Raw genomic sequence first — 26,240 nt, forward strand, 5'->3', positions numbered from 1 at the left:
AGAATTCATTTTCAGTGCGTTATCGTAATCAGACGAGAAAATTATAATTCTAATTAAGATGCAAGTAGAGGTACAACGACATATACATCGAAATATACCGTCAACGTAATTAAAATGACACATATGAGAGGTACATTCAAATATCTCAAAAACAACAACAGCCACACACAAAGAAAGTGAGAAACGCAGGCAATCGTGAAGCTAGGCTTCACTTATGCATGTTAACCCGAATGTTGTTTGTCTGACTCCACGCGGTGAGAATCAAAACGATAATACCTATCCCGAAAGCCAAAATTCTCCAGGGGTTAGAAAATTTTTCACTCTTGAGTAAAGCCAACCATGTATACCATCTCGATCTGTAACGAGCATTTACTTGCTTGCACAGACCATAATAGTAGAACTTGTTGTGTGGGATGTCCTTGTAAAGATTGCTGAAGAACTCACAACCATCTTCATCACTCATCCAGTTACCAATTACTTGTTTCTTGCAAAGTAATTCCATATCTTCCTTTGAAGAGATGAGGTTATCCATAAAGATGGCATAAGATGTTATCACGTTTGAATAACCATGGAAGCATTGCTCAATTGCAATAAGGTTCCTGAATAATGTTTCCGATGACATTCCAACGTTTAGCTGTGGAATCTCTAGAATCCCATTCCTGAACCACCCACCCACTCTGAATCGAATGTCCATTATGCTCTCCCTTATGACTTTTTTGAATTTAATGTCTGCCTTTGAGAGAGCGGTTGCGGTACGTATTTGATGTAGATCTGGGTCAAAGATAGCTTCATGAACAGATTTACTCTCTGCCTTGTCTACGGTCCTTTAATGCACTTGATGTTCTTCAGCTCGGTCGGACATAGATTCTTTTCTAGCTACTCTCGCATCTATGGTCTTCAATGGAATAACTATGGAAGCTCTTACCAGATCAAGTATGTGCAGATAATCAGCATCACAATGACACTTGATCTTGCCGAGATGCTTATTATAAGATGAGCAACTTTGCTTCAGTGATGGTAGTATGCTGAAGGCTTTAAGGATGAGAACAGAGAGAGAGGCTTCATCAGGGTATATTTCAAGGGTAAGGCTATACAAACTGTGGATAACAAACCAAGGTAGTTGATTCTCTAGGAGCAAAATGTCATGGCATAGGAAATGAAACATACAGTCCATGTTGAACACCAGGTCATCTGAGGCCCTGAGATTGGAATGTTTACACTTCCGAAATAGTTGAACTATGAAGCAACCATCAACTATCATCATCTCGATGAAGTCTTTGGAAGGAATATGATCAAGTGGTTCTGCATAAAAGTTGCGAGCTCGTTCCTCAAACCCACCTTCATTCTTCTTATCTGAGAGCTCAGTAACTTTTGTGGTCAACTCTTCCAAAGTTATATTCTTCATACGTGCGAGAATTTCATTCAAATAGCTTTTTTTCCCTCGTTTCAGGAGTTGGAAATCTTCCTCGCCTTTGTCTTCTTTGTCTTCCTTGCCTCCTTTACCTTCTTCCTTGCCTCGCTTTTCTCGATAATGATGTAAAGGTCCGATTGCAACAACGTCAGGTGTATATGCCTCGGGGTTTTGTCTCCGGAGCACGTTAGGAACTCTGAAGATGCATTTCTTGTCAATAATATCGATAACTAAATGATCTTTACCACTCTTATGATTTACAGACATGAGTGCTGTATATGATCAATCCCCAACTAATCAATTCGATCTCCGGAAAAGGCTGCAATAAAGTTGCAATTAAGGGACCATATAATCAAATTACCTTGAAATGAAAACGAAAAGGGTAAAATACAAACTGCATGTAATGAGTACATACACACCCTACCTAGCTAGCAATGAAAAAGGAAAACATTACTATATATTGTACCTATCCTAGGGAGGGTTGACAGAGAACTTTGCAGTAGTTCAATGGTGAGAAGCGGAATCTATAGAAATTGATTGAGTTTGGTTTGGGTTAATGTTGTTTTTGCGGCAACCCAGTTCCTTTAAAAACAGATGGATGGATCTAGAAATTCTAGACTGATGAGGGGAAGTTGTTGTAAGTATTTGTCGTTTAGGTAGACCCTGAATAATTAAAGTAAAGTTGATCAAATAATTGTGTTAATGTTAGGATCCGTGGGGATCTAATTAACGATAAAGAGAGAGAGAGAGTGACACAAGATGTATAGTGGTTCGTCTCCCGCCTTAGCGGGAAACTACGTCCACTTGAATGTTACACTAGTGTGTTGAGCCTTGCGGCCCAAGTGCATTACAAAGTGTGTTGTGGGATGTTGAGTAAGTGGGAGGAGTCTCCTTTTATAGGGGAAGGAGGCTCCCTCATTTACATTTTCTTAGATGTGGGACTCAAAGTTACTATTCTAATCTAGAAAAACATATTGTGGAGGCAACTTGGCAAGGCCGGGAAGGTGGCTTCCCGGTGACGGATTTGCGACTTCCGGATACCGTAGCGTAGCTTGAACATAGGGCTACAAGATGCATGTCTCGGTTGGGCCTCACCATGGCTTGTGGGTGTCCCAAAGAGGGTGTTACTTATGCTTGGTGATGTAGTAAATACTCCATATTGTTGGAGGTATGTACAAGTTCCCGAAGTCCCCAAGTAAGAGGAGCTTCTTGGTTGGGGAGTTATAACCATGAAGTCATCAAGCATAAGTAACCGGGCGGCACGGAGCCCCTACAAGTCCCCGAACTCCGTAAGCAAGAAGGGACTCGTTAACCTGCACAACAAAGATAAAAACATGCATATGTAGAATGCTCGTTGCATTGGGCAACAAATGTGAGTTGCATGGATATGCGTTGGCATATATGAACGTATGCGGTGCGTGATACATGTTGATGCATACACGCGAATGGTGCCGAGTACAATCGATTATGACGTACAACCTCGAGAACGCGTATGGTTGTGTGAGCATATGGATTGCATATGATAAATGTAAGTTGCATGAGCACTGCGAAGGTAAGCGTTTGTAATTCGTGAATGATGAATACGTGAACGCTTGTGTTTGTTTGGTTGTCGCTCGTATTAATGGAACACGAAAAGAATTCAATTCGTCGCAAGCGACAAATGGTAGAAGAATTCAATGTTCCATTAACGTGTGGTGTGTCGAGTAGACATGAGTGTAAAGCTCGAGGACTGCCGGGAAGGCATGAGCGGAAAGCTTGTGAGCGGGAAACTCGGGTTTGCAGGGAAGGCATAAGCGGGAAGCTCGTGGGTTGCCGGGAAGGCATGAGCGGAAACTCGTGGGTTGCCTGGGAAGGCATGAGCCTGAAGCTTGTGGGTTGCCTGGGAAGGCAGGAGCGGGAAGCTCGTGGGTTGCCTGGGAAGGCATGAGCGGGAAGCTCCAGGGTTGCCGGGAAGGCATGAGCTGGAAGCTCAATGGTTGCCAGGAAGGCATGAGCGGGAAGCTCCAGGGTTGCCGGGAAGGCATGAGCGGGAAGCTCAATGGTTGCCGGGAAGGCATGAGCGGGAACCTCCACGGTTGCCGGGAAGGCATGAGCGGGGAGCTCAATGGGTGTCGGGAAGGCATGAGCGGGAAACTCCAAGGTTGCCGGGAAGGCATGAGCGGGAAGCTCAATGGTTGTAGGGAAGGCATGAGCGGGAAGCTCCAGGGTTGCCGGGAAGGCATGAGCGGGGAGCTCAATGGGTGCCGGGAAGGCGTGAGCCGTAAGCTCGTGAGCGGAAGCTCAAGGGTGCCGCGAAGGCGTGAGCGGTAAGCTCGTGAGCGGAAGCTCAAGGGTGCCGCGAAGGCGTGAGCGGTAAGCTCGTGAACGGAAACTCAATGGGGTGTCGCAAAGGCGTGAGCGGAAGCTCGGCTGTGCGGTGAAGGCAAGAGGGCGAAAGCTCGGCTGTGCCGCTGAGGCACGAGCGCGAAAGCCTGGCGGTGGCACGAGCGCAAAAGCCTGGCGGTGGCACGAGCGCGAAAGCTCGGCGGTGCAGCTGAGGCACGAGAGCGAAAGCCTGGCAGTGCCGCTGAGGTACGAGCGCGAAAGCTCGGCGGTGCCGCTGAGGCACGAGCGCGAAAGCCTGCCGGTGCTGCTGAGGCACGAGCGCGAAAGCTCGGCCGCGCCGCTGAGGCACGAGCGCGAAAACTCGGCGGTGCTGCTGAGGCACGAGCGCGAAAGCCTGGCCGTGCCGCTGAGGTACGAGCACGAAAGCTCGGCGGTGCCGCGGAGGCACGAGCGCGAAAGCCTGGCCGTGCCGCTGAGGTACGAGCGCGAAAGTTCGGCGGTGCCGCTGAGGCACGAGCGCGAAAGCTCGGCGGTACCATGAGGCATTAACGGGTAGCTCGAGGTGATGCCCTGAGGCATGAGCGTGATTGTTGCTAATTATGCTGGGCTGTATGTACAAGTCCCCGAAGTCCCCAGTCAAGGAGGGTGTTCTTGCGGGTTGATACCAAAGCGTAGCTTTGTGCCGTATATCAAGCATAATTAGTGCGAGTGCGTCGTCCATCTAGAATTGGTTGGAGCGAACGCTTTTGGCCTTTCGGGTGGGCCCCTGCTAGGCCCGCCAGGGAGTCCCCTACTCCCTAGCCACGACGAACCTCCGGATGGTCGGTAAATTGTTTGTTGAGGTGGAGCTGCACGGAGCAGAGGGTGTTGGGTAGCGAGCCCAATCTTTGGTACCCAAGCGTCGGGGTTAACTGCTGGATCAATGGCTGCCGTGGGCTGTGTTAACTAGTCTCTTTACTATTTCTCGGAGGAGAAACTTGATTGCAATGCCGCGTAGCCGTCATTGTCATTATGAGTCGTTGCCTTACCGCCTAGCGGTGACCACAGACTCGTAAAGTTTGCATTTGTATGAAACATGACAAACAAATAGAGCAACTAATAAAATTTTGTTTGAGTGACCCATATTTATTTAATTTTGCAATTAAATAGAAGCATGGCACGTATGTATAGCATGTACTTGTAGTAAAGTTGCTAATAACATTATGTATTATTGTAAACTTGCTTAGAGATCATTGAGACCGATATGTGAGGTATGACATATCTAGCATGTAAGGCCTAGAAGGTGTTGCCAAATCTACGAAATGTTGTAGGCATGCTTAAAAGTTTATGGAAGCATGTAAAGATATATCAAGTGTGATATTCTATAAGCATGCTTAGAAGTAGTAAAAGCATGTGATTGGCATGGCATTAGCTCAATTTGAAAGAGCGTAAAAGATAAGATATAGTTACTTATCTTATGCCGATTTGGAGGCTAGCGGAGTTGGCCGAGCATGACGGTCCATTGCTTGTGGCGAAGTTCCTTAATAGAAGGATGATGATTTCGCTAACTGAAACGGTACTTGTGCCTCCTTAACACAAGAGAAATGATTAGTAATCAATCGATGTAGTTTAATTGATTAAACATGTGTATATGTAGCCTCGTGTTACGATGTTAAAAATGCTACAACCCTACGCAATTGTTATACACGCACAACGTCAATTTACGGTTACACGCTTGAATTTTGTAAGCATGGCCATGTGCAAATTTGTACTTTATTTGAATCATGTGAAGCAAAAATCTGAGATCTTAGGTATTGTGCGGTCAAGATCTGCGACCAAACATCACTAATTATCAAGGATAATTAAAGAACTCACAGTAAGGCCATGTCCATGAGGTTAATAAAATATGGCAGCAAGTCTTGGTTTAGATGTCTAATGCTAGTTGAAGCATGAATAATTAATGAGCTAGTCTTTGATGCATGCACATCAGCTAGTGTCCAGAAGAGGACAAAAGAGTGGCATTAATTGGTGCTTTGTGTTTGATTCAAAGTTATATGATGGGAAATGCAGCAGGCATGCGATGTGGCAAACAACAAGCCCATGCAATTTAATAAACAAGCTGGTGTAATTGTTTGTTTAAGAAGCATGCTTTGACAAGTGATAGAAGCCTGCTATATTTTGTGATTATATATGCAGGTAGCCGATAGAAGTTTGTGATCATGTATGGCTTGTCTTATGTGTAGGGCATCGACACATGTGTAGCATGTGCACATACAAAGCAGTAAAGTGTTTAATGGTATGTGAGATGAATTTGTCATGGCATAGATGCATGAGATAAAGATGATTACATGTATTGCATGGCAACAAGTAATCTGTTGAATACTCATGATAATGACGTCTTGACTTTTGTAGTGTACTCTCATATAGTACTTTGGATTCATGGTAATGAATATTGGCCATATGCCTTGGTTGGGCAGTGGGTCGTGTACAAACTATAAAGAATATGTGTAAAGCAGTTGAATCATGTGTTGTAGGTGTGCACACATAAAGTATATGATGTTCTAATACATGGCATACTTACGAATCATATATTGGCATGGAGCTGCACTATATGTGGCACCACAGGGGTGTATATATATATATATATATATATATATATATATATAGTTGGGACACGCGGCCAATTGATGTGAATTAAGCATGCAAAAAGCTGGCAGCAGGAGTGCAAAGCCTACTATGATGAGTGCACCAGGCTATTGATAGATGTCGTTAAATTAAGAGGCCTGCTGTTCTTAAATGGCAATAGGTGAAGTTTGAAAGAGAGGTGTGTGATGTTCGTATCAATAAGGTGAGAGACTTAGCTTTCTTCATTCTTCTCTCCTGAGAGAGGATTCTGTGCTGCTAGAACCGACAACGTCGCTGCAGATTCTCAGTTGTGAATTTGTTCGCTAGCTACCCAGATGAAGTGCGCGGGTGTCCAGTGTCCGCTACGGATAGAAGTCCTCCGCTACAGATTGGGGCTCCGCTAAAGATTGAAGCTCGGCCGAGGGTCGGTGCCCCGCGGAGGCTTGGCTTGCTAATGGTTGGCAGTAGCGGAGCGGAGCTTTTGCTTAGCGGTTGTGCTCGGTGGTGTGGAGCAGCTCAGCGGAGCGGAGCTCAGCAGAGGAGGAGTTCGGCGAAGCGGAGCTCGTTTGTGATGTCGACACGCTGCTTGTTAGCGGTGGCCTTTGGTTGGTCCGCTGGAAGGTTGGAGTTCGGAGGAGGAGTTATGAGCAGCGGTAGCTTCGGGGTGCTTGGAGCTCAGCAGAGAGTCGGTGCCCAGCGGTGGTTTTGCTCAGCGGATATAGTCCTTGGCGGAGCTGCCGGTGCTGGTGATGATTGAAGAATGGTCATGTTGGCCGAAGCTCGTCGTTGCCTCCATTTGAAGCTTGGCGGTGCCGCTGACTAAGTTCGGCAGAGGTTTGGCCGACGGAGGTGATGGTTGACTGAGCCTGATCATCAACGGTCTGTTGGTGCGGCTAGTTTTACTGAGCGGAGGTTTTGCCGGAACCTGACAGCGGAGGTTTGCTGGTCAGCGGAGGTTTTCTGGTCAGCGGAGGAGCATGTTTGATCGATCGAACAACCAGTGGCCGACAGAGATTAGCGGAAGAAGTGCCGTTGATGGTGCTCTAGCGGAGTAGTTGAGGCTAGCGACGCTCAGCGGCAGAGTTCAGCAGTGACTCTCAATGGAGTTCTGCGGTGAATCCCGTCGGTGAAGACCAGCGGAGGAGGGCTGGCGGAGCGGAGCAGAGGTTTCTGACCGCTGGGCATAGCTAGCGGTGGTGTGCCGCCGGTGTTGATGATCGAAGAATGGCCATGGGTGCCCAGCGAAGCCTTCTGGGTGTCCAGAGTAAATAGCCACCGCAAAGTTTTTTTTTTTTGTAGGTCAGCGGGGATTTTTGAGTTGGGCGTTGACCAGTCCTGTAAGTTGGTGTTTGACCTCATCCGCTAGGATGAGTTGGCGGTGGCGCTGGAGATGCCAATATATATTTTGTGTTGCCGCTGAATGTGTACCGCTAAGGACGGGATTACATTGCCTTGACGTAAGAGCTGATGATAATCCAAAAGAAGGAAAGACTGACTCAAAGGAAGAAAAGAAAATTTCTTTTGAGCTCGTTAAGCTGACTTAACGCATGGTAAGTGACGAAGCCTTTGTGTTGGGTTCCCACAGACGGCGCCAATGTTAATGTTAAGATCCGTGGGGATCTAATTAACGATAAAGAGAGAGAGAGAGAGTGACACAAGATGTATAGTGGTTCGTCTCCCGCCTTAGCGGGAAACTACGTCTACTTGAATGTTACACTAGTGTGTTGAGCCTTGCGGCCCAAGTGCATTACAAAGTGTGTTGTGGGATGTTGAGTAAGTGGGAAGGAGTCTCCTTTTATAGGGGAAGGAGGCTCCCTCATTTACATTTTCTTAGATGTGGGACTCAAAGTTACTATTCTAGTCTAGAAAAGCATATTGTGGAGGCAACTTGGCAAGGCCGGGAAGGTGGCTTCCCGGTGACGGATTTGCGACTTCCGGATACCGTAGCGTAGCTTGAACATAGGGCTACAAGATGCATGTCTCGGTTGGGCCTCACCATGGCTTGTGGGTGTCCCAAAGAGGGTGTTACTTATGCTTGGTGATGTAGTAAATACTCCATATTGTTGGAGGTATGTAGAAATTGCAATTGCGAAGACCTGGAAAATCGTGACTTAAAGTCGAGCAAATAGGTACCCTCTAATAGTCGAGTTAATTACTCTTCCATGACCGGCAGCTCCACCAAATAGGTAAAGACTTGTGAATGCATGAGGAGCTAAATTATTAAAATTTTTAACCTTAAGAATTATCGTTCTACAATTTTTACATCTATCATCTTCCGGTTCCGGACCGCAATAAAGTAACGAGGTCTCTCTATTTCTTCTTTTGGAGCTCAATTTTTGTTATATATATGTTCATGATTACTCTTCCATAATTGTAGCATTTTCGGTTAACTTGTTATGGCCTAAAAGGTTAGTGGTAGTGTGTTATATTAGACTACTAGACAATCAGTTGGACTTGGATCTCTTTCGGTTTTGCTATGTTGCATCAAAATTTTCATAAACTATATTATTGTTTGCACTCTGTGAATATCTATCTCTAAACTCAATCCATAATGGTGCCTCTAACATGTGCAACTTTGATCACTCACCTCCACATTCCGATCAACTATCTTCATGTTTATGTGCTTGGTCTTGGAATCAAAGGCGTAGCGTTAAGCTGGGTTTGGACCAATGTCAACTTGGTAGTATCATTGATCGTAACATGAAAACCTAGAAGCCGTAACCTTCTGCAAAGAAAGACAAAAGAAAATACATTTTGATTATTCCCTAAACCGATTTGGGAAATTGATTTTTTTTCTTTTTATTTAGAAAAAGTTTCACCATCAGTGCCCACACTTTGGTGTCAATGTCATGCCCCTGATTTTTAACACAAATAAAATCGATATATAATCCCATAATTATACAAGCGTGATGGTTCAGCCATCAATACAAAATACCCGAAAACTTTTTTCATTTAAACCAAGTACATACTGATGCCCTGAACCCACTATGTCAATACAAACCCGCTCCACAGAGTCATATATTACATAAGCTTACGAATTAAATTGTCACAACAAAATAAAACATAAATGCTCCTCAGAGCTACTACAACGGAAGTCTTTTCAACGGTAAAGTCACAAAATTGGCTTCCTACAGTATAGCTTTAAGCACGTGATCTTAGCTTCAGCCACGATTGTCCTGACCTGCAGGATTAATCCCTACACCATTGAATAGTGCACCGGGTTGCCACACAACAAACCCGGTAAGCTTATGAAAGCTCGTATGAGTAAACTCAAAACTACATAGCAGAAACATATTCTTAAGTCATCTCAACCTAAACAACGATAAGCACATTACTCACAACTACAACCATCTGTTTCATAACCTTCCATAACATGCTTACGTAAGTCAACTCGTGACTAAAACCACATGCTCAGATTCTCAACCTAGCATCTAATAACACAAATTCTAGTCAAACAAAACCTCCTCAAGTAATGTTTGGACATCCTTTGACGCACAACAGCGAGTCACAAAGATCGCACTCATAATTTCCTTCCCACCAAAAGCCTTTGTCATCAACATGACATCAAAGGTGAAAACAATGAATCACCTTGATATCCTCACACAGAGCACAATCGTCACCACTATGGCCTTTAAGATCAGTCAAACCATAAATCAATAAAATCAAGAAGAAAACAAGGCAATCACAATTCAAAACAAGCAAAACAATTCATAGTAACCCCTGCGTACAGTTTTAGTTCAGGAGGTCACATTAAGACAAGCAATTCAAGTCATAGTAATCATCATAACCTCACGCTCTGACATCCATAGATATCTCCGACCATCACAACAGTCTTCTCGATCTTTGTTAACTTAATAACAATTCAACTTCGCTACCGAGCATTCATCACACCGGTCATCACACAGATTTCACTGGTCATCACACAAATAGCAATCGTCCAACTGATCATCACACAGATTTCGCCGGTCATCACACAAATAGCAATCATCACAAAGATTCATCACATTGATGTCATCGATTTATCACACAGATATTCCTACACAAGCTTTACATGACAATCATCACAAAGATTCATCACACTGATGTCATCGAATCATCACACAGATATTCCTACACAAGCTACCATACCTTAAATCTCAATTAAGACGGTCATATTAGACTCATGATATCTCAACACATGAAATTCTACAATCATAACTCAATACACAATTTCACCATTCTCGAGCACTAATGAACTCATTTTCAAATATTGTTCACATCACGACAAAGCCACCAATACATATATATTTCACGTAAATATATATATATATATATATATATATATATATATATACACGTAGTCATTCATTCAGGAATGCCACTAATACCAGCTATAGTCACAGTTAACCTAATAACTCCAAGACAATAGGGAAATCTTGCTCATAACGAATATCGATCATGCTCATAACAATTATCGTGAGATTTACTCACCTCGAAACTGTCACTACGTCTTCACACCACTAAACTACTTACAGAACGCACTCTGTCAAGCACCTAAGGAAATCACAGCCTTGATTCAGTCAACAAATCACAAATAATTAAAATTCGAATCCCCAAATCGAACCACAATCCCAAAGTAATGCCAATTGAGGTGAAACCACATCCGAGACCTCCCAAAGTCTTCGGAATACTTCCACGATCGATATGACCAAACCACAAGTTGATTAGATGCTCGAATCCTCACGGATCGAATAAATCAAACGGTCCAAAACCGTAAAAATCATAACAAATTCATACTAACTCCAAAAATTGCGTATTATATATTGAAACGCTCGTATCGACAAGTAGAAGATATATAATACCAGAAACAATCCCTTACATGGCCAGAACACTGTCAGAACGCCACCACAGGCCGTGGCGCACCGCCGCTAGCCAAAACTTAATATTTCACAAAACTCCCAACATCAAAGATTTTTTTCTCAGCATGCTTATCAACTTTCATAACTAGCATGAAGTCAGAATCGAAGTAAAAATGGTCGAAAACTACCTCGCAAGCCGTGAATCACTATTCAATCCGAGTTGAACAAATTTCCACGTGAATCGATCCAACCCAACCCCAATGATCGAAAGAGGAGGCTGCAGCGAGCTTAACATAAGAAGGATGAAGCCGTGGCGTCGCTGGAGCTGCGTTTTCCGACCGGGTTAGAAATCACCAAACTTCTCCGCTTTGCTGCACCGCACACGGTGAATATCGCCGCTAGAGGATGCCACAGAGACGACCGGAGCAAGGAGGCGAGTCGATCTAGAAAGTTTCACTGCCGGAGATAGCCGGAAAGGTCGGGTCGGATTTCCGGGTTCGGGTCGGGTCAGTCGAGGGTGAGGAGAGAGAACGGAGAGTTTTCAGAGTTTCCAGAAATGGAAATGTAAAAATGAAAATAGTAAGTTTCCGAAAATGGAAACTCCTATTTATAGAACTTTCCCAAAACTTTCGCAAACCATAACTTGCACAAACGAACTCCTATTTTCGCGTTCCACATGTCCACAAACTCGTATCGACGCGGTCTACGACTTTCATGAAGGAAATTTTCAGAGAATCCCGACATATAAAAAGTCAACCTTCGCGCCCTCCTAAAACCATACTTTTCGAATAACAATTCGTCCGAAACGCTTCTGCTCCATCCACGAGCCACGAAATTATCCAATAACCACTAATTAAATTCCGAAAAATCCTCGAAAAATAATAAAGAATTTCTGGGGCACTACAGTCAAAGCCAATTTTTTTTTTTTTTTAACTTTGTCAAGGGGAACCCAAAGGCTTCCTAGGCCCAAGATAAACCCCTTCGGCGCATGTGAAATACTCCAACTTATTACCAAGAATCCCAACTCTACAAATATGATACGCTAATACCTAAAGTTTTATTTTGATATTGATGACATGTCTCCGTCCAATTTTTGTGACGGCTCCGTTAAAAAACTGATGTGGCAAACACGTATCACACATGCGATATTTTTATCAAGGCTAGAATAGTCTTTCACTACTAACTAATTAAAAAGAAAAGACAAAGCATGAAGCATGAACAGAGCTCCATCTCTCTCTCTCTCTCTCTCTCTCTGTGTACTATAACCTTTTATTCGTTTACTGTTAGTAAAAGATAATTTTACTTCTTGGGGTTCTGTTTACAGTTTAGAGGACGTAGAGTTGACTTTTTCTTTGACCTAACAATTTTGAAAAATTTCTTGTGGAATACATTAAACCAAGTTTAGTGACACGAAGTTTGCCCGAATCAGAGTTCGTACGAAAAAGTTATGACCAAAAACCTGAGTTACTATTTTGGGCCTTTGTGCATATAAAGGGGGTTACTATTTTTAGAAAGCTAGAAGAGCCATTTCAGCTCCAAAAATCGAAACCTAAACCGCGACCCAGATTTCAGTTTGACCTGGAAACTGGATCCCACGGTTTGTCCGTCGTCGGACTGCCTCTAAGCTCGCCGCCGGCAGCAAATTGACCCTCTCTTCCTCCTCCTTCAACCGATGTAAGTATCCTTAGTTGAAAAGCTTCGAATCAAGAGTATAGAAGAAAGATTGTTCAGTTCGGTGCCTCGCCGGATTTTCGAATGGATTTATGATTTCTGGTATTTTCTAGTCGGGAATCTTGGTGGGTTTTGATGCTTGGGTGGTGCTAATCATCTTGCAGCTCAGTTTGACCGAAGGAGGGAGAATCAAACTAGTGCAGTTGGGATTTCGCCGGATTTCTTTCGGGCAGTTTTCCGGCCAACCTAGCTATTTTGAATTGGTTGTTGTTGCAGGTACAAAAGTTGTTGAATATGTTGTGGGGATTAATTTGATGTAGGTGGTGTGGCCAGAATTGGACTTTGGTGATGTGGCCCGTGAAGCCCACACCTCGCCACTGGTGGTGGCGCGTGCAGTTGTGTTAAAACCTCTATTTTGATTTAAAAATTTTAGTTAGTGATTTTGAGTGCCACACTTTTGTGAGATCTCAGAATTTTGGTTTCCTTTTTTTGAAACGAAAATTAATTTTTGAGCTATTTTTAGTTGAGTTTCTATTGGTTTTAAACTATTTATAGCTTTAAAAAATTATTCAAATTTTTGGTTTGTCAAAATTTATCTTTCGAGCTGTAGGATTAAATTAGACGTCGTTACGAGTTCGCAGGAACTTTTGGATGATTTTTCGAACACCCGAGATTTTTTTTTTTTTTTGAAGTTGGTATTATCCAAAAATATATAATTAAAAATAGAAATTAGAGGCAGTTTAATCTGGAGCATCCATTTTAATTACCGTTTGATCTCATCCGTCAGATTTGACTATATATAAGTTGGATCAGCTCGAGAAGCAGGAGATCACAGCCCAGATAGACTTGGTCTCGACCAGTTTCCTTCCGGCGACACAACCTGACCTATTCTCCAGTTTATGGCCACCTGACAACGTCAGACCGGCGTCGCGAATCAGAGCCCAGTATTCCCTGCTCCGAACGATCGGCGATAGAGGTAGGAAGAAGCCTGAAAGCTTCTCAGGTTCACTGGCAAATTCTTTGATTCCGGCCGAGTCATGGTGTCAAACCTATATCAGAAGCTTCCTCTCGACGTCAGCAACGTTTCTATGGTGTTGGTTTGCTGAGATGATGAGCCAAAATAGAGAATCGAAGAGGAGAAGATGTTTTAGTTTTCCGGCGAGTTTCCATGTTTTCCGACGACCTTTGGTTTCAACTCAAGTATCAAAGTTCGTGTACTTGTCGAGCTCTACCTCTCAGTATAATTGAAATTGAATTTGGTTGAGATTTGAAGGTTTTGATATTTTGGGCACGTCAGCTACCGTGTATGGCTACTGTGCACGGCGGTGATTTGGTCTTTTTGGCCGTTTCTAATGGTTTTGATCGTCACTTTGTTCCTTGGTAGCCTAATTAATTGAAGATTTAAATGGAATTCTAGAGCGATTGAAGTAGTGTTGGTATTGTGCTCTAGTACTATTGTTCTAGTAGTATTGGAACTATGTTGTTATTGATTTGTTTGGTCTTCCTTTGTTGATTTCCAACCTTGATGCAGTCCAAAGAACAAATTGAAGTGATTATGATTGAATGAAATTTGAAATATTGAACATGGAGAAGTTTGGTGATCGGAAGGTTAAACAGAGTTGTCTAGAGAGTATGAAAATAGTACATATCTTTATTCAATATTGGCTATCCAAAGTAATCGACAAGGAGAAAATAATTACTTTTCGACATGAGTATCGAATGATTACTAGCAATCCTTACGAGCAATGGGAAGCATCACATTTTGAAGCACGATCCTTTGTGGATAGTTGACGGAGCGTATCGAGGTTATGAAGAAGTTGGTAATGAATATAGTTCTGAATGACGATTACTTTGATATAGTAAATTTTTGAGGATTTGGGTGTTAGTAATTTGAGGATTTGAATGCTTTCTATTTCAGACTAATTAATCGTATTATTTGAAGTACTTCGGTGACTGCAATTGAATAAGGATTCGATTCAACGATTGAATGATTATCAGCAGTCCTAAAAGCAGAAAGATACGGATTTCAAAATGCGAGTTGCAGTGTTATAAACTTTGAGCAGCATCTAAAGTAAAGCTTGGATTCCAGGTAGGGTCTCTCAAGGAACCTTTTCTATTTAAAATGTTAAATAGCATTATAATGGAAATCGGTGAATTGTGTGTCATTGCTTGACTTAACTCTCGGATGTTATCGCTTTGTATAGTTGATTAGTTACTTGTTAAAATGTTATCGCTTTCTCTAAAAGCATGTGTTGGTTATCAAATTACTAGTTTTGGTATTCAAATTGGCATACATAATGCATAGAGAGGAATTAAGAGTATGTATTTGAAAGTGGTGTATGTGGAAATATGTGAGAGTTTGATGTTGAGATCGAAATGAGATTGAAAAGAAATGAATCTTTTTGTGTAGTTGAGTTTGACGTCATGAGGTGTTCAGGATCTATGTTCAGCCCACAAGTGCACATTGAGGGAAAGTATGCCTTTTCAACCAAGAGTGTTGATAAAAAGATCTCATCGGGTTTCCGGTCTGAAGATCATGAGCAAACAAGATGACTAACAAAAGGGATATGTGGATTAAGTTCTTATTGGTTGTAATAGGTTGTTAGATCATATGTTTGAAACATCTAGGGCCACCCCTCGGTAGGTAAAATGCAAGGTATAGGACCTGTAGGCTCTCTTGTTTATAAGATATGGACTAACAGGTACTTAAGTGAAGTTCATAATTTGACATACATGCATCATTTATTATTGTTAATAAAGAATTGGTTGATAATTTGTTTGTGTAACGTAGTTAAGAATAACCTAAAGAGGTTTGGCCCTACTAAGCGAAAGCTCACTACTATAGATTTTACTTTGTTCAGGGCGTTTGGCACTTTTATCGAGAAGACTAAGCGAGACGTTATTTCTATTTGTGAGAATTGAAAAGGATTATAGAAGACAAGAGCGAGTTAGATTTGAGAGCGAGATGTAATTTCTCTTTAATTGAGTTTTGTTATTTCAAATGTTACATTTTGACGATTTCTGAAAATGTATTTGGTATTGTTTTTATTTTGGTTTTACTTTTCTATCGTTGACACTACGAATTAGGCGTTAGGTACCAAATCTCACCTCCAACTAGTTTGGGGCGTCACAACTTTATTGTACGAGATTCGAATTTTTAGATATTGATCAGAGAGTGTTAATAATGAGACTATTAGTTATTTATTTTCATGTTGTGAATTTGAGTTTGGTTGTTATCCTTAGAGGATTGGAGAATGTCAAAAGAGGATTGGGAAATGTTAAATCGACGAGAATCTTGAATTACGGGTATTAAGGTTCCTAAATTGCAAAGGCCGGGTTTAGGGGAAATTATAAGTGAATTGGGTTTATTAATTTTTAAAGTATTTATCGATTTTAAATTTTTTTCCTTTTATTATTTATTCGCTGCCAACATGTACAGTACATAGTGAGCCCTTGAGTGAGGAAGATCCCAACAGGCAGCGGGCATAGTTGTGAAGCTTGCCAGTGAGTGGACATTTGATTTTAATTAAATTATGTATGCAGCACTGATTTTCGAGCATGAATTTATTTCGAGATTTAATATATTTGAATCATTATGATTTTATCGTTTATCGAAAAATTGAGTTTTTCAGCATGACATGATTAGGAGACATTTGTATATGTTGTGTTGTTGCATGCATGCATTACCTGGTTGGCAGTACCCTACAGGTAATAGTTTGGTCAGCAGTACTCTCCTGAAAATATACTGGTCGGCAGTAGCCTCTAGAATATAAATTTCGGTCGGCAGTACCCTCCATTGCTTCATCTGGTTGGTAGTACCCTCTAGATGGCATGAGGTAGTTAGTCGCAGTACCCTCTAACTATTTGTGGTTAGTCGGCAGTACCCTCTAACCACCGCCTCCTAGATTTCGGTCGGCAGTACCCTCCGATGCATTATCTAGTCAACAATACCCTTCAGATGACATGAGATGACTAGACGGCAGTACCCTCTAGTCATCGAATGTTTTTGTACTTGAGCTGTTGACTTTAGAAAGGATGAATTTAAATGATTATTTAATTGTACTGCATGTCGGATTTAAAGATAAAAAAATGGGAAAGCATTCACCTTATTTTAATTTCTTAGTTAGTTCCTTTATTTTCGTCCACTCACTCTAACAGTTTTTAAATGTTTTTTCCTGGGCTTTTCGGTTCTTCAACTTCTCAGATTTCAAATTTTCCGAGGTCGAGTGTAAATGCGTTGAGTTATAAGATCCACCACTTTGTTTTGATTGTAGGTTATTACTTAACCTACTCCTATATTATATTGGCTTAATTTTATAGAATTGCTCTGATAACCAAACCTAAGCTGGGAGAATGTTAAGTACTTGAGAATATGGATGTTGTGGTTGTACTAAGATGAATTACTATCCGGAATGTGATATACTTGGAATGTATAAGTTGTTGTTATAATGTTGGTTTAACTTTTATGTCCAGGTTTGTTAATTGGGTAGTCCACTTTTAAGGGAAATTCGGCTAAATTTTTTGTATAACTTTACCTAAGATGGGCCCCGCAGGCCCGTTTCGGGTTTTAGGGTGAAATCGGGTTCGAGTTCTAAAACTCTCTCTCTCTCACTCTCCCAACTCCCATTTTCCTTCTTCTTCTTCTTTTTCACAACCCTCTGCAACTCCCAACACTACCTCCCACCCTAACTCACAATATCTCTTCTTCTTGCACTTTCAAACCAAATATTGTATATACTGCATCAATGATGGAGGAAACACACAAATGAGCCGATGCTTCATAATCCTCTTGAGCTGAGCTTCCTCACCTCCCTCAGACAGTGGAAGTGTCGAAACCAATGCATCAGACTACTTGGCTGCTTTGACAAGATCCGCGCTCATCAGCTTGGGGCATCACAAAATTGGTGGCACCATCAGTTGGATTCGGGTTTGGGTTGGGTTCGACGACACACTCTCCGGCCAAGTTCACTCCATCTTCAATGAACTTCGAGTGGTTAGTGTGGTTTAGATTAATAAACCCAGAAATTTGACCATAATATGGCTTGATTTAGAAAAGAGAAGGGGAAGCAGAAGAAGAAGAAGAGAGATTGCTCCTTAGGAAGATATGGTCAACTTGAAGAGATTGCTCCTCCATTCGCATTACTTCAATTCTCTAATAATGGCTTCCATTGTTGCATCTAAAGTTGTCACTTTGAAGCCCGCCAGAATCAAATTCAAAGCCGGCGGTGATGCCAGGGCTTGCCATTTGAAGCAGTGGTCACTGGTTTCGAGTACGGTTAGATCAGGTTGGAGCATTGGCCTTCAGTACAGATCCAAGAGCTCTTTTACTCCCTCCAATGGTGTGAAGGCTCATGTGGCCACACTTGAACAAGCAAGTACAGGAGTCAAGAGCAATCCAAAATGGATGGATGGATGGTTGAAATTTATGTAACTTTTATTATTATTTTTTTTTAAAGAAAGAAATAAAAAGGTAAATTGGTCATTTACCTTTTTTTTGTCTCCACATGCTTGTCACTTCAATTTTTTAACAGAGCCGTCACAGAAATTAGATTGGGGCATGTCATCGATTTCAAAATATGACTTCAGGTATCGCATTGATAGAGTTGTGAGTGTGAGTATCAAATTAACTTTGCCACCAAAGTTCAGGAACTGATAGTGAATTTTTCTTTTTCATTTATATTTGGTCTCTACTGAATATCATTTTTTGTTAAACAGGTGTTACATTTTAATTGTTTTTAACCTTGTGTTACTTTGTTATTCAGGCTACCGTAGAGGGTACTATTAACTTATTAAGCAATTACATAATGAAAAGGATTCAATTATATAGAAAGTGGTACTCTATTTTGCTTTGAACTTTAAGTACTTGAATGAGACACGGTATTCATTATATATTGCCCTATTGGCAAGATTTCAAATTTCTCCAAAGCTACTGAAATTTTTATTGAAATTTCCATAATTTTGAAGTACCGAAACGAAATTCATATGCTATATCATTTCCGTCAGGAGTTTCCTGGAATTTTCCTCTAAATTTCTAATTTCTGAAATATCTACACACACAAAATATATTTAAAAATTCACACCGAAATTTTGTCTGAAATTTCTTTAAAATTTATGTGAAATTTGTATTTCACCAACAATGAATTTTTTACTTCATACTGTCTTAAAGAAAATATGAAATTTTGATTATTTATTTTTTTATTTTTTGCAAAGAAGTTGAATACAACAAAAAACATTTTTTCTTTTATTTGCTACAAAGTTGAATGCTCCAAGCATAACTACAAAGTTGAATGCTCCAACCACAACATGATTCCCTTTTTGCTTCGTCTCAAATGTCGTTTGGTTCATACAATGAAATACCATATTGGATAATTTCACAACATCCGATATATGGATTGCATGTGGGAAGAGATCAACACACATACAATACCCATGTGATGAAATACCAAAATCATTTACAAAATTCATGTATTTGGAAGCAGTATTGTATAATACTAAATGGAAGCAGTTCAACCAACTAGATCGAAACCACATCATAGTAGCTTTTATATTTCTTTTTGTATTTGTTCATTTTCATTTACGGATTTTTGGTATTACGTCCCCCAACCCCCCACCCTGCTCCCGTTGTAATTTTCAAATTATTAGTATAAAAGTGGTGACGATCAAGCCTCCCACTGGGTTCCAGCCATAAAAAAAATGGTAAATCACATTCAAATGATCAATATACAGCACAATTATAATTACACATAGATAAAAACACTAATTTAGCAACCTACTACAGTACAAGTTAATTACTCGTCCATATTAAATATCAAAATTCTATTATATTAAATATCAAAATTCTATTATAATATATAATTTTAGAGAGGTTACACTGTAAATAGGTTTATTATAGATTAGTTTAGTCTATGAAAAAGTTTCATTCAAAAATATCATTTTATAAATGCAATTAATGTGATTTCTTTATTTTTAACCGAAATTTCCACCGAAATCGAAACTTTCTCCAAAATTTCCTTAAATTTGAAGTACTGAAATCGAAACCGAAACCGAAATTTGAATCCTTGCCCACTAGTCACCTCATTGAAATTTTTCTTGAAGAATTCTATCTTGTCAAGATCTTCCTTGAAGGATTTTCATCTTGTTGATATCTTCCTCAATGGGTTTCGGTCTATGATCAAAAGGATTTACCTTATCAAAATCTTTCTTGATGGGTTCCATTATACTTGGCCTCGACGAGATATCTTCTCCTTAATGAGATATCCTGTCCTCAACAAGATATACCCTCCTTGAAAAGATATCCCCTCCTCGATGAGATACCTCCTTATTGAGTTTTTAAAAATATTCTCAAAATTTTTACCTCACACTTCTGTTAATGCCCACAAATCAATTATTGGCATGAAAATTATGCACGATACAACCCCATGCTGGCACAGTTCTCTGCAAACAGAGGGAAAAAATTGCTCACAATATTGAAATTGAAAAGCTTGTGAAATCTCCATATATGCACATGTATATGAGAGAGAGAAAGATACAAAAGCAGCATGAAAAGAGACGACAACCAAATAGGATTGTAAATTATTTAAAAATTAAAGGAGATCCAACTACTGATTTTGGAGGTATGAATAGAAAAAGAAAAAGAAAAAAGACTTTCATTGATTTTATTGGATGATGGGCATTATGGAAAAATTAGAGAGGTGTAGATAGTATATTGATAATTTATAAAAGTAAGTTGGATGTCTAGCTATTATATGAGGAGGTCTAAATGTCAAATTTTGAATATGAGAATAGAATCTCCCTTTCAGTTTTCTTTTGATGGATCAGTGAGCTATGAGTTTGAATAAAAGAATGGCAATACAAAGTATACAATACACCCAGTATAGTAAGACCTTATGTTTGGCAACTCACCCTCTCTCACTCTTTGGCAAGTCGGCAAAGTTACTACTGTTTCTACAACTCCTCACCTCTTGGGTCTATTTGTATTGCGAAATGTGTTTGACCATCCTCGGGGTGGTTGTAAAAGTAGAGAAGAAAAATATGCATATACATGAGTGTTCGATCACCACTTGATGCTCGTGTTGTCCATGTCGTCATTGCAATATTGAAATTTACTGATGGACCTAAACAAAAGCTTTATTAAAGTATGGTTGGTCTTTCCCTCACTTCATTAAAGTTTTTCTTTCAAAGAGAGAAAAAGCAATAGAATTCATTTTCAGAAATTATAATTCTTATGATTTTATGAAGATGCAAGTAGAGGTACAATGATTTACCAAAAAAAAAAAATGTAGAGGTACAATGACACATCCATCGAAACAATACCGTCAACGTAATTTAAATGACATATATAAGAGGCACATTCAAATATCTCAAAAACAACGACAGCCACACACAAAGAAAGTGAGAAACGCATGCAATTGAGAATAACTAGCTTAGCCAGTAAACTTCACTTATGCCAGTTCACCCGAATGTTGTTCGCCGAGCTCCACGAGGTGAGAAACAAAGCGATAATAGCTATCCCAAAAGCCAAAAGTCTCCAGGGGTTAGAAAACTTTTCAATCTTGAGTAAAGCCAACCATGTATACCGTCTCAGTTGGTAACGATCATTCACCTGCTTGCAAAGAGCACTATAGTAGAATTTGTTGTGCGAGAATTTGTTGTGCGGGATGTCCTTGTAAAGGTTGCTGAAGAACTTACAACCATCTTCGTCACTCATCAAGTTACCTATTACTTTTTGCTTGCAAAGTAATTCCATATCTTCCTTTGAAGAGATGAGGTTATCCATAAAGATGGCATAAGATGTAACGTCGTTTGAATAACCATGGTAGCATTGCTCGATTGCAATGAGGTTCCTGAATAATGTTTCCGATGACATTCCAACGTTTAGCAGTGGAATCTTAAGAATCCCATTCCTGAAACACCCGCCCGTTTCGAAATGGATGTCCATTATGCTCTCCTTTTCTACGCTTTCGAATTTAATATCTGCCTTTGAGAGAGCGGTTGCCGTACGAATTTGATGTGAATCTGGGTCAATGGTAGCTTCATGAACAACTTTATTGTTTCTCTCGTGTTTGTTCCCAGAGTCAACTTCATGTTTTTCAGGGTTGGACATAGATTCTTTTCCAGCCGCTTTGGTCCCTGATGGAATTACTATGGAATTTCTTACCAGATCAAGTATGTGCAGATAATCAGCATCACAAAAACACTTGTTTCTGCGGAGATGCTTATTATAAGATGAGCAACTTTGCTTCAATGATGGTAGCATGCTGAAGGCTTCAAGGATGAGAGTAGAGAGGAAGGCTTGATTAGGGTATTCTTCAATGATAAGGCTATACAAACTGTGGATAACAAACCAAGGTAATTGATTTTCTAGGAGCAAAATGTCATGGCATAGGAAATGAAACATACAGTCCATGTTGAACACTGGGTCATCAAAGGCCCTGAGTTTCGGATCGTTACACTTCCGAAACAGTTGAATTAGGAAGCAACCGTCAACTATCATCATCTTGATGAACTCTTCAGAGGAAATATGATCATCAAGTGGTTCTGCATAAAAAGCACGCGCTCGTTGATCAAATTCGCCTTCATTCTTTTGATCTGAGAGCTTAATGACTTCTGCAGTCAACTCTTTCAAAGTTTTCTTCATACCCATGAGAATTTCTTTCAAATAGCTAGCTTTCACTCGTTCCATGAGTTGGAAATATTTTTCGCCATTGCCTTCTTTGCCTCCTTTACCTTCCTCCTTGCCTCGATAACTATGAAAAGGTCCGATTGATACAACGTCAGGTGTATATGCTGCTGGATTTTGTCTCCAGAGCACGTTAGGAACTCTGAAGATGCATTTCTTGCATTTCTTGCTTTTCTCGAGGTCATCGATAATATCGATAACTGTATGATCTCTACCACTTCTATGATTTGCGGACATGAGTGCTATTACTGATCAATCCCCAACTAATCAGTTGGATCTCCTGAAAAGGTTGAAACAAGTTGCAATTAATGGAGCATATAATCAAATTATGTAGAAATGAAAACGAAATTAATAAAATACAAATTGCATGTAATGAGTATATATACACCATACCTAGCTAGCAATGAAAAAAGAAAACATTACTATATACTGTACCTAGCCGAGGAAGGGTTGAGAGAGAACTTTGCAGTAGATCAGTGGTGAGGAGGGGAATCTATAGATATTGATTGGGTTTGGTTTGGGTTAGAGTGGCTTTTGCAGCAAACCAGTTCCTTTTATAACAGGATGGATGGATCTACAAATTAATTCTAGACTGATGAGGAAGTTGTTGTAAGTATCTGTTGTTTAGTTAGGCATTGAATAATTGAAGTTAAGTTGATCAATACATGCAGCTGCGAAGGCCTCGAAAACGTGACTAAAAGTCTGCTTCTTTAATAGTCGAATTAATTACTCTTCTGTACTAGAAACTATATTCTAAGCCGATTGTCTGTGTTAAAAATTTTACTGATGTGATCGTAAAAAAATTATTGACCAGCACTAGCACCGTAACTTTCATAATAATTTAGAGATTTTTTTTTAATTATTTTTGCAGGTTGTCTGTGTAAAAAAATCCAGTTTCATAAAAAAAATTAATTGGTAGGGCTATCAAATTCTTTTTTAAGAAGTTGGTAGGGCCATCAATATTAATCACACTACTATCATAGCATGGAAAAGTGGCAAGTGACGTTGGGTTGTGACGCACGAGGGAACAAAAATGATCACAAAGGCAAATGCCACCTGTTCAGATCAAAAATTTAGGTGGCGGTTCAAAGAACACGTGATAATGTCAAGTGCAATCAGAATCATTGAATATGTGGGACAATTGTTTCGTACCCTAATGGCCTACTTAATGATGATGTAAACTTTATCTGTTGCTTAATATATGCAATTAATTCTTCTCAAAAAAAAAAAAAAAAAAAAAATGGCCTACTAGGCTGGTCCATATTGATTAATGTTAGCTTAATCACATTTTAAAATATCACCTGCAAATTCTTCTTCATCAAAAAAATAATAATATCACCTCCTTTCAAAAAAATAAAAAAAATATCACCTAAATTTTTTTCAATCTGATTGGCAGAGCTTCCTCCTTCTTTCTAGACTCTTCAATAATAAAAAAAAATAACATTGATGTCCGCATTTTCATTGTTCTTCTCTCTTTGACGGTGATGATCTTTGTCAATTTGTGTTGGAGGATTACATTTGTCACGCCCCTGATTTTTACACAAATAAAAATCGATATATATAACCCCATAATTATATATGCGTGAACGTTCAGTCATCAATACAAATACCTGGAACATCTTTCCCTTAAAACAAGTACATACTGATGCCCTGAACTAATCCAAGTTAATATACACTCGCTCAACAGAGTTATATATTAAATAAGTTTACGAATTAAGTTGCCATCACAAAATAAAACGTAAATACTCCTCAGAGTTCACTATAAAGCAGAAGTCATAACAATGGCAAAGCCAGATCAAATTTGCTTGCTACTAGTTCTGCTGCCAACAAGATAACTTAGCTTCAGCCACGATTTCCCTGACCTGCAAGGTTAACCCCTACACCGTTTGAATAGTGCACCGGGTTGTCACACAACAAACCCGGTAAGCTTTTGCAAGCCCGTATGAGTAACTCAAAATAACTCACACCAAATTACGAGATAAAAGCCCGCACAACTCACGCCAACACGAGGAAAACCTTTCGACTCGAGAATAAGGAAAACATACCATGCTTCCCAAAACAATACTCTTTCCCAAAAAGGAAATCACAAAAGCCACACCGTGACAAAATCATATAAATCGTTAACATCACAATTCAAATATGATTAATCGATCCAACCTGGATAAAACACATACGCACATCAATCATACCTATCGTTACCCAACAAATAGCATATGATTCTTAGTCCAACCTGGATAAAATACGTACCCAGGAGTCATAAGTAACCTACTTAGATCCATGAGGTACCATGGCAGACATACTAGCGCTCTAGCTTATCGTAACCACTCGCCCGGCTAACTGCGTGATTCCTTATTTCTTGCCTTAGTCACTATCAGCGATCTGTCACCATCTGTGACATATGATCCTCAGACCCCATCAAATCTTGGAATTAACCATTGGTCACCATCTGCGACTTGTCACCATATGTGACATATAGAATATGATTCACAAGTCCTCCCAGGACATTTAAAAGAAAGAATCCCCGAAACTCTCTTTTAAAGAAACACGTACTCATGAGCATCAGATAGCTCTCCACTAACCCCATGATGTACCAACAACAAATCAGTCCAACCTAGACACACAACACATCAACACAGATTCACCACGAAGCCACTAATACATGAATACGTATGTGTATATATATATATCCCATAATATATATATGTACACACATAGTCATTCACTCATAAATGCAACAAATACATGAATACATATGTATATATATATATATCCCATAATATATATATGTACACACATAATCATTCACTCAGAAATGCAACCAATACATGAATACATGTGTATATATATATATCTCATAATATATATATGTACACACATAATCATTCACTCAGAAATGCCACAATACATCTATGGTAACTAGGCACATAACACAGATAAATCATTGGTCACCATCTGCAACCTATCACCGTCTGTGACTCTTGGTTTTCATACCCCGTCTGGTCTTAGAACCAACCGTTGGTCACCATCTGCGACCCATGCTTTTCAGACCCCATCTGGTCTCAAGTCAACGTTAAGTAAGTCACACCTGACCTAAAAACGTTACGACCATCTAGTTCTGGCTTTCCCATCCCTGCTCACCATCTGTGACCCTTGGTACAAGGACCAATACATTTAAAATAAGTCACGCTTGACTCAAAAATGTAACATCAAACTCAATGCTTTTCAAACAATAGAAAACATCTTTTTCCACAATATTGTTTCTATGAAAAGTCCCATTCAACAATAATATGAACCCATCATGCATATTATTCATCACACATCATCCACAAGAATATATATATATTTCACGTAAATATATATATACGTAGTCATTCGCTCAGGAATGCCTACTAATACCAACTATAGTTTGCAGTTAAATAATTAACGCCAAAACAATAATGGTAATTCTGTTCATAATGAACCTTGTGAGATTACTCACCTCGAAACTCCTGCTGCGTCTGCAATACAGAACAAGGCAGCCACACCACAAAACAATCGTTCAGGGATACCTCGTCAAGTACCTAATCACAATCGGTTTCCACTTAGTAACAATTCATAAACGATTTAAGTCCAAAACCCCTGTTTTGAACTAAAATCCCCAAAGTGACGCCAATCGAGGCGAAACCCCAATGTCTCCGGAATACTTCTACGATCGATATGCCAAAACCACAAG

The 26,240-nt window shown here is 40.1% G+C and overlaps 2 protein-coding genes across 3 annotated transcripts; both read right to left on the reverse strand.

The window, feature by feature from the left end:
- Window positions 1–379: 379 nt before the first annotated feature.
- Window positions 380–2,044, reverse strand: LOC112198674 (UPF0481 protein At3g47200). The gene is made up of 2 exons (XM_024339806.2): window positions 1,878–2,044; window positions 380–1,730 (listed from the first exon to the last, which is right to left on the reverse strand). The coding sequence occupies exon 2, from the start codon at window positions 1,676–1,678 to the stop codon at window positions 827–829; it is 852 nt and encodes a 283-aa protein (XP_024195574.1). The 5' UTR covers window positions 1,679–1,730; window positions 1,878–2,044; the 3' UTR covers window positions 380–826.
- Window positions 2,045–21,095: 19,051 nt separating this feature from the next.
- On the reverse strand, window positions 21,096–23,170 carry LOC112200322 (UPF0481 protein At3g47200). 2 transcript variants are annotated; one of them, XM_040518926.1, is made up of 2 exons: window positions 22,922–23,170; window positions 21,096–22,808 (listed from the first exon to the last, which is right to left on the reverse strand). In XM_040518926.1, exon 2 carries the CDS (start codon window positions 22,763–22,765, stop codon window positions 21,287–21,289), a length of 1,479 nt encoding a protein of 492 aa, XP_040374860.1. In that variant the 5' UTR covers window positions 22,766–22,808; window positions 22,922–23,170; the 3' UTR covers window positions 21,096–21,286. The 2 variants fall into 2 exon arrangements, with proteins under 2 accessions (XP_040374860.1, XP_024197115.1); XM_024341347.2 differs by having other exon boundaries at window positions 22,964–23,169.
- Window positions 23,171–26,240: the final 3,070 nt, after the last annotated feature.

This window comes from Rosa chinensis, chromosome 4, assembly GCF_002994745.2.
Source record: "Rosa chinensis cultivar Old Blush chromosome 4, RchiOBHm-V2, whole genome shotgun sequence".
Classification (NCBI taxonomy): domain Eukaryota; kingdom Viridiplantae; phylum Streptophyta; class Magnoliopsida; order Rosales; family Rosaceae; genus Rosa; species Rosa chinensis.

Coding starts and splice junctions, on each gene's coding strand:
- LOC112198674 (XM_024339806.2), bottom strand. CDS start 1,678: ATGTCTGTAAATCATAAGAGTGGTAAAGATCATTTAGTTATCGATATT.
- LOC112200322 (XM_040518926.1), bottom strand. CDS start 22,765: ATGTCCGCAAATCATAGAAGTGGTAGAGATCATACAGTTATCGATATT.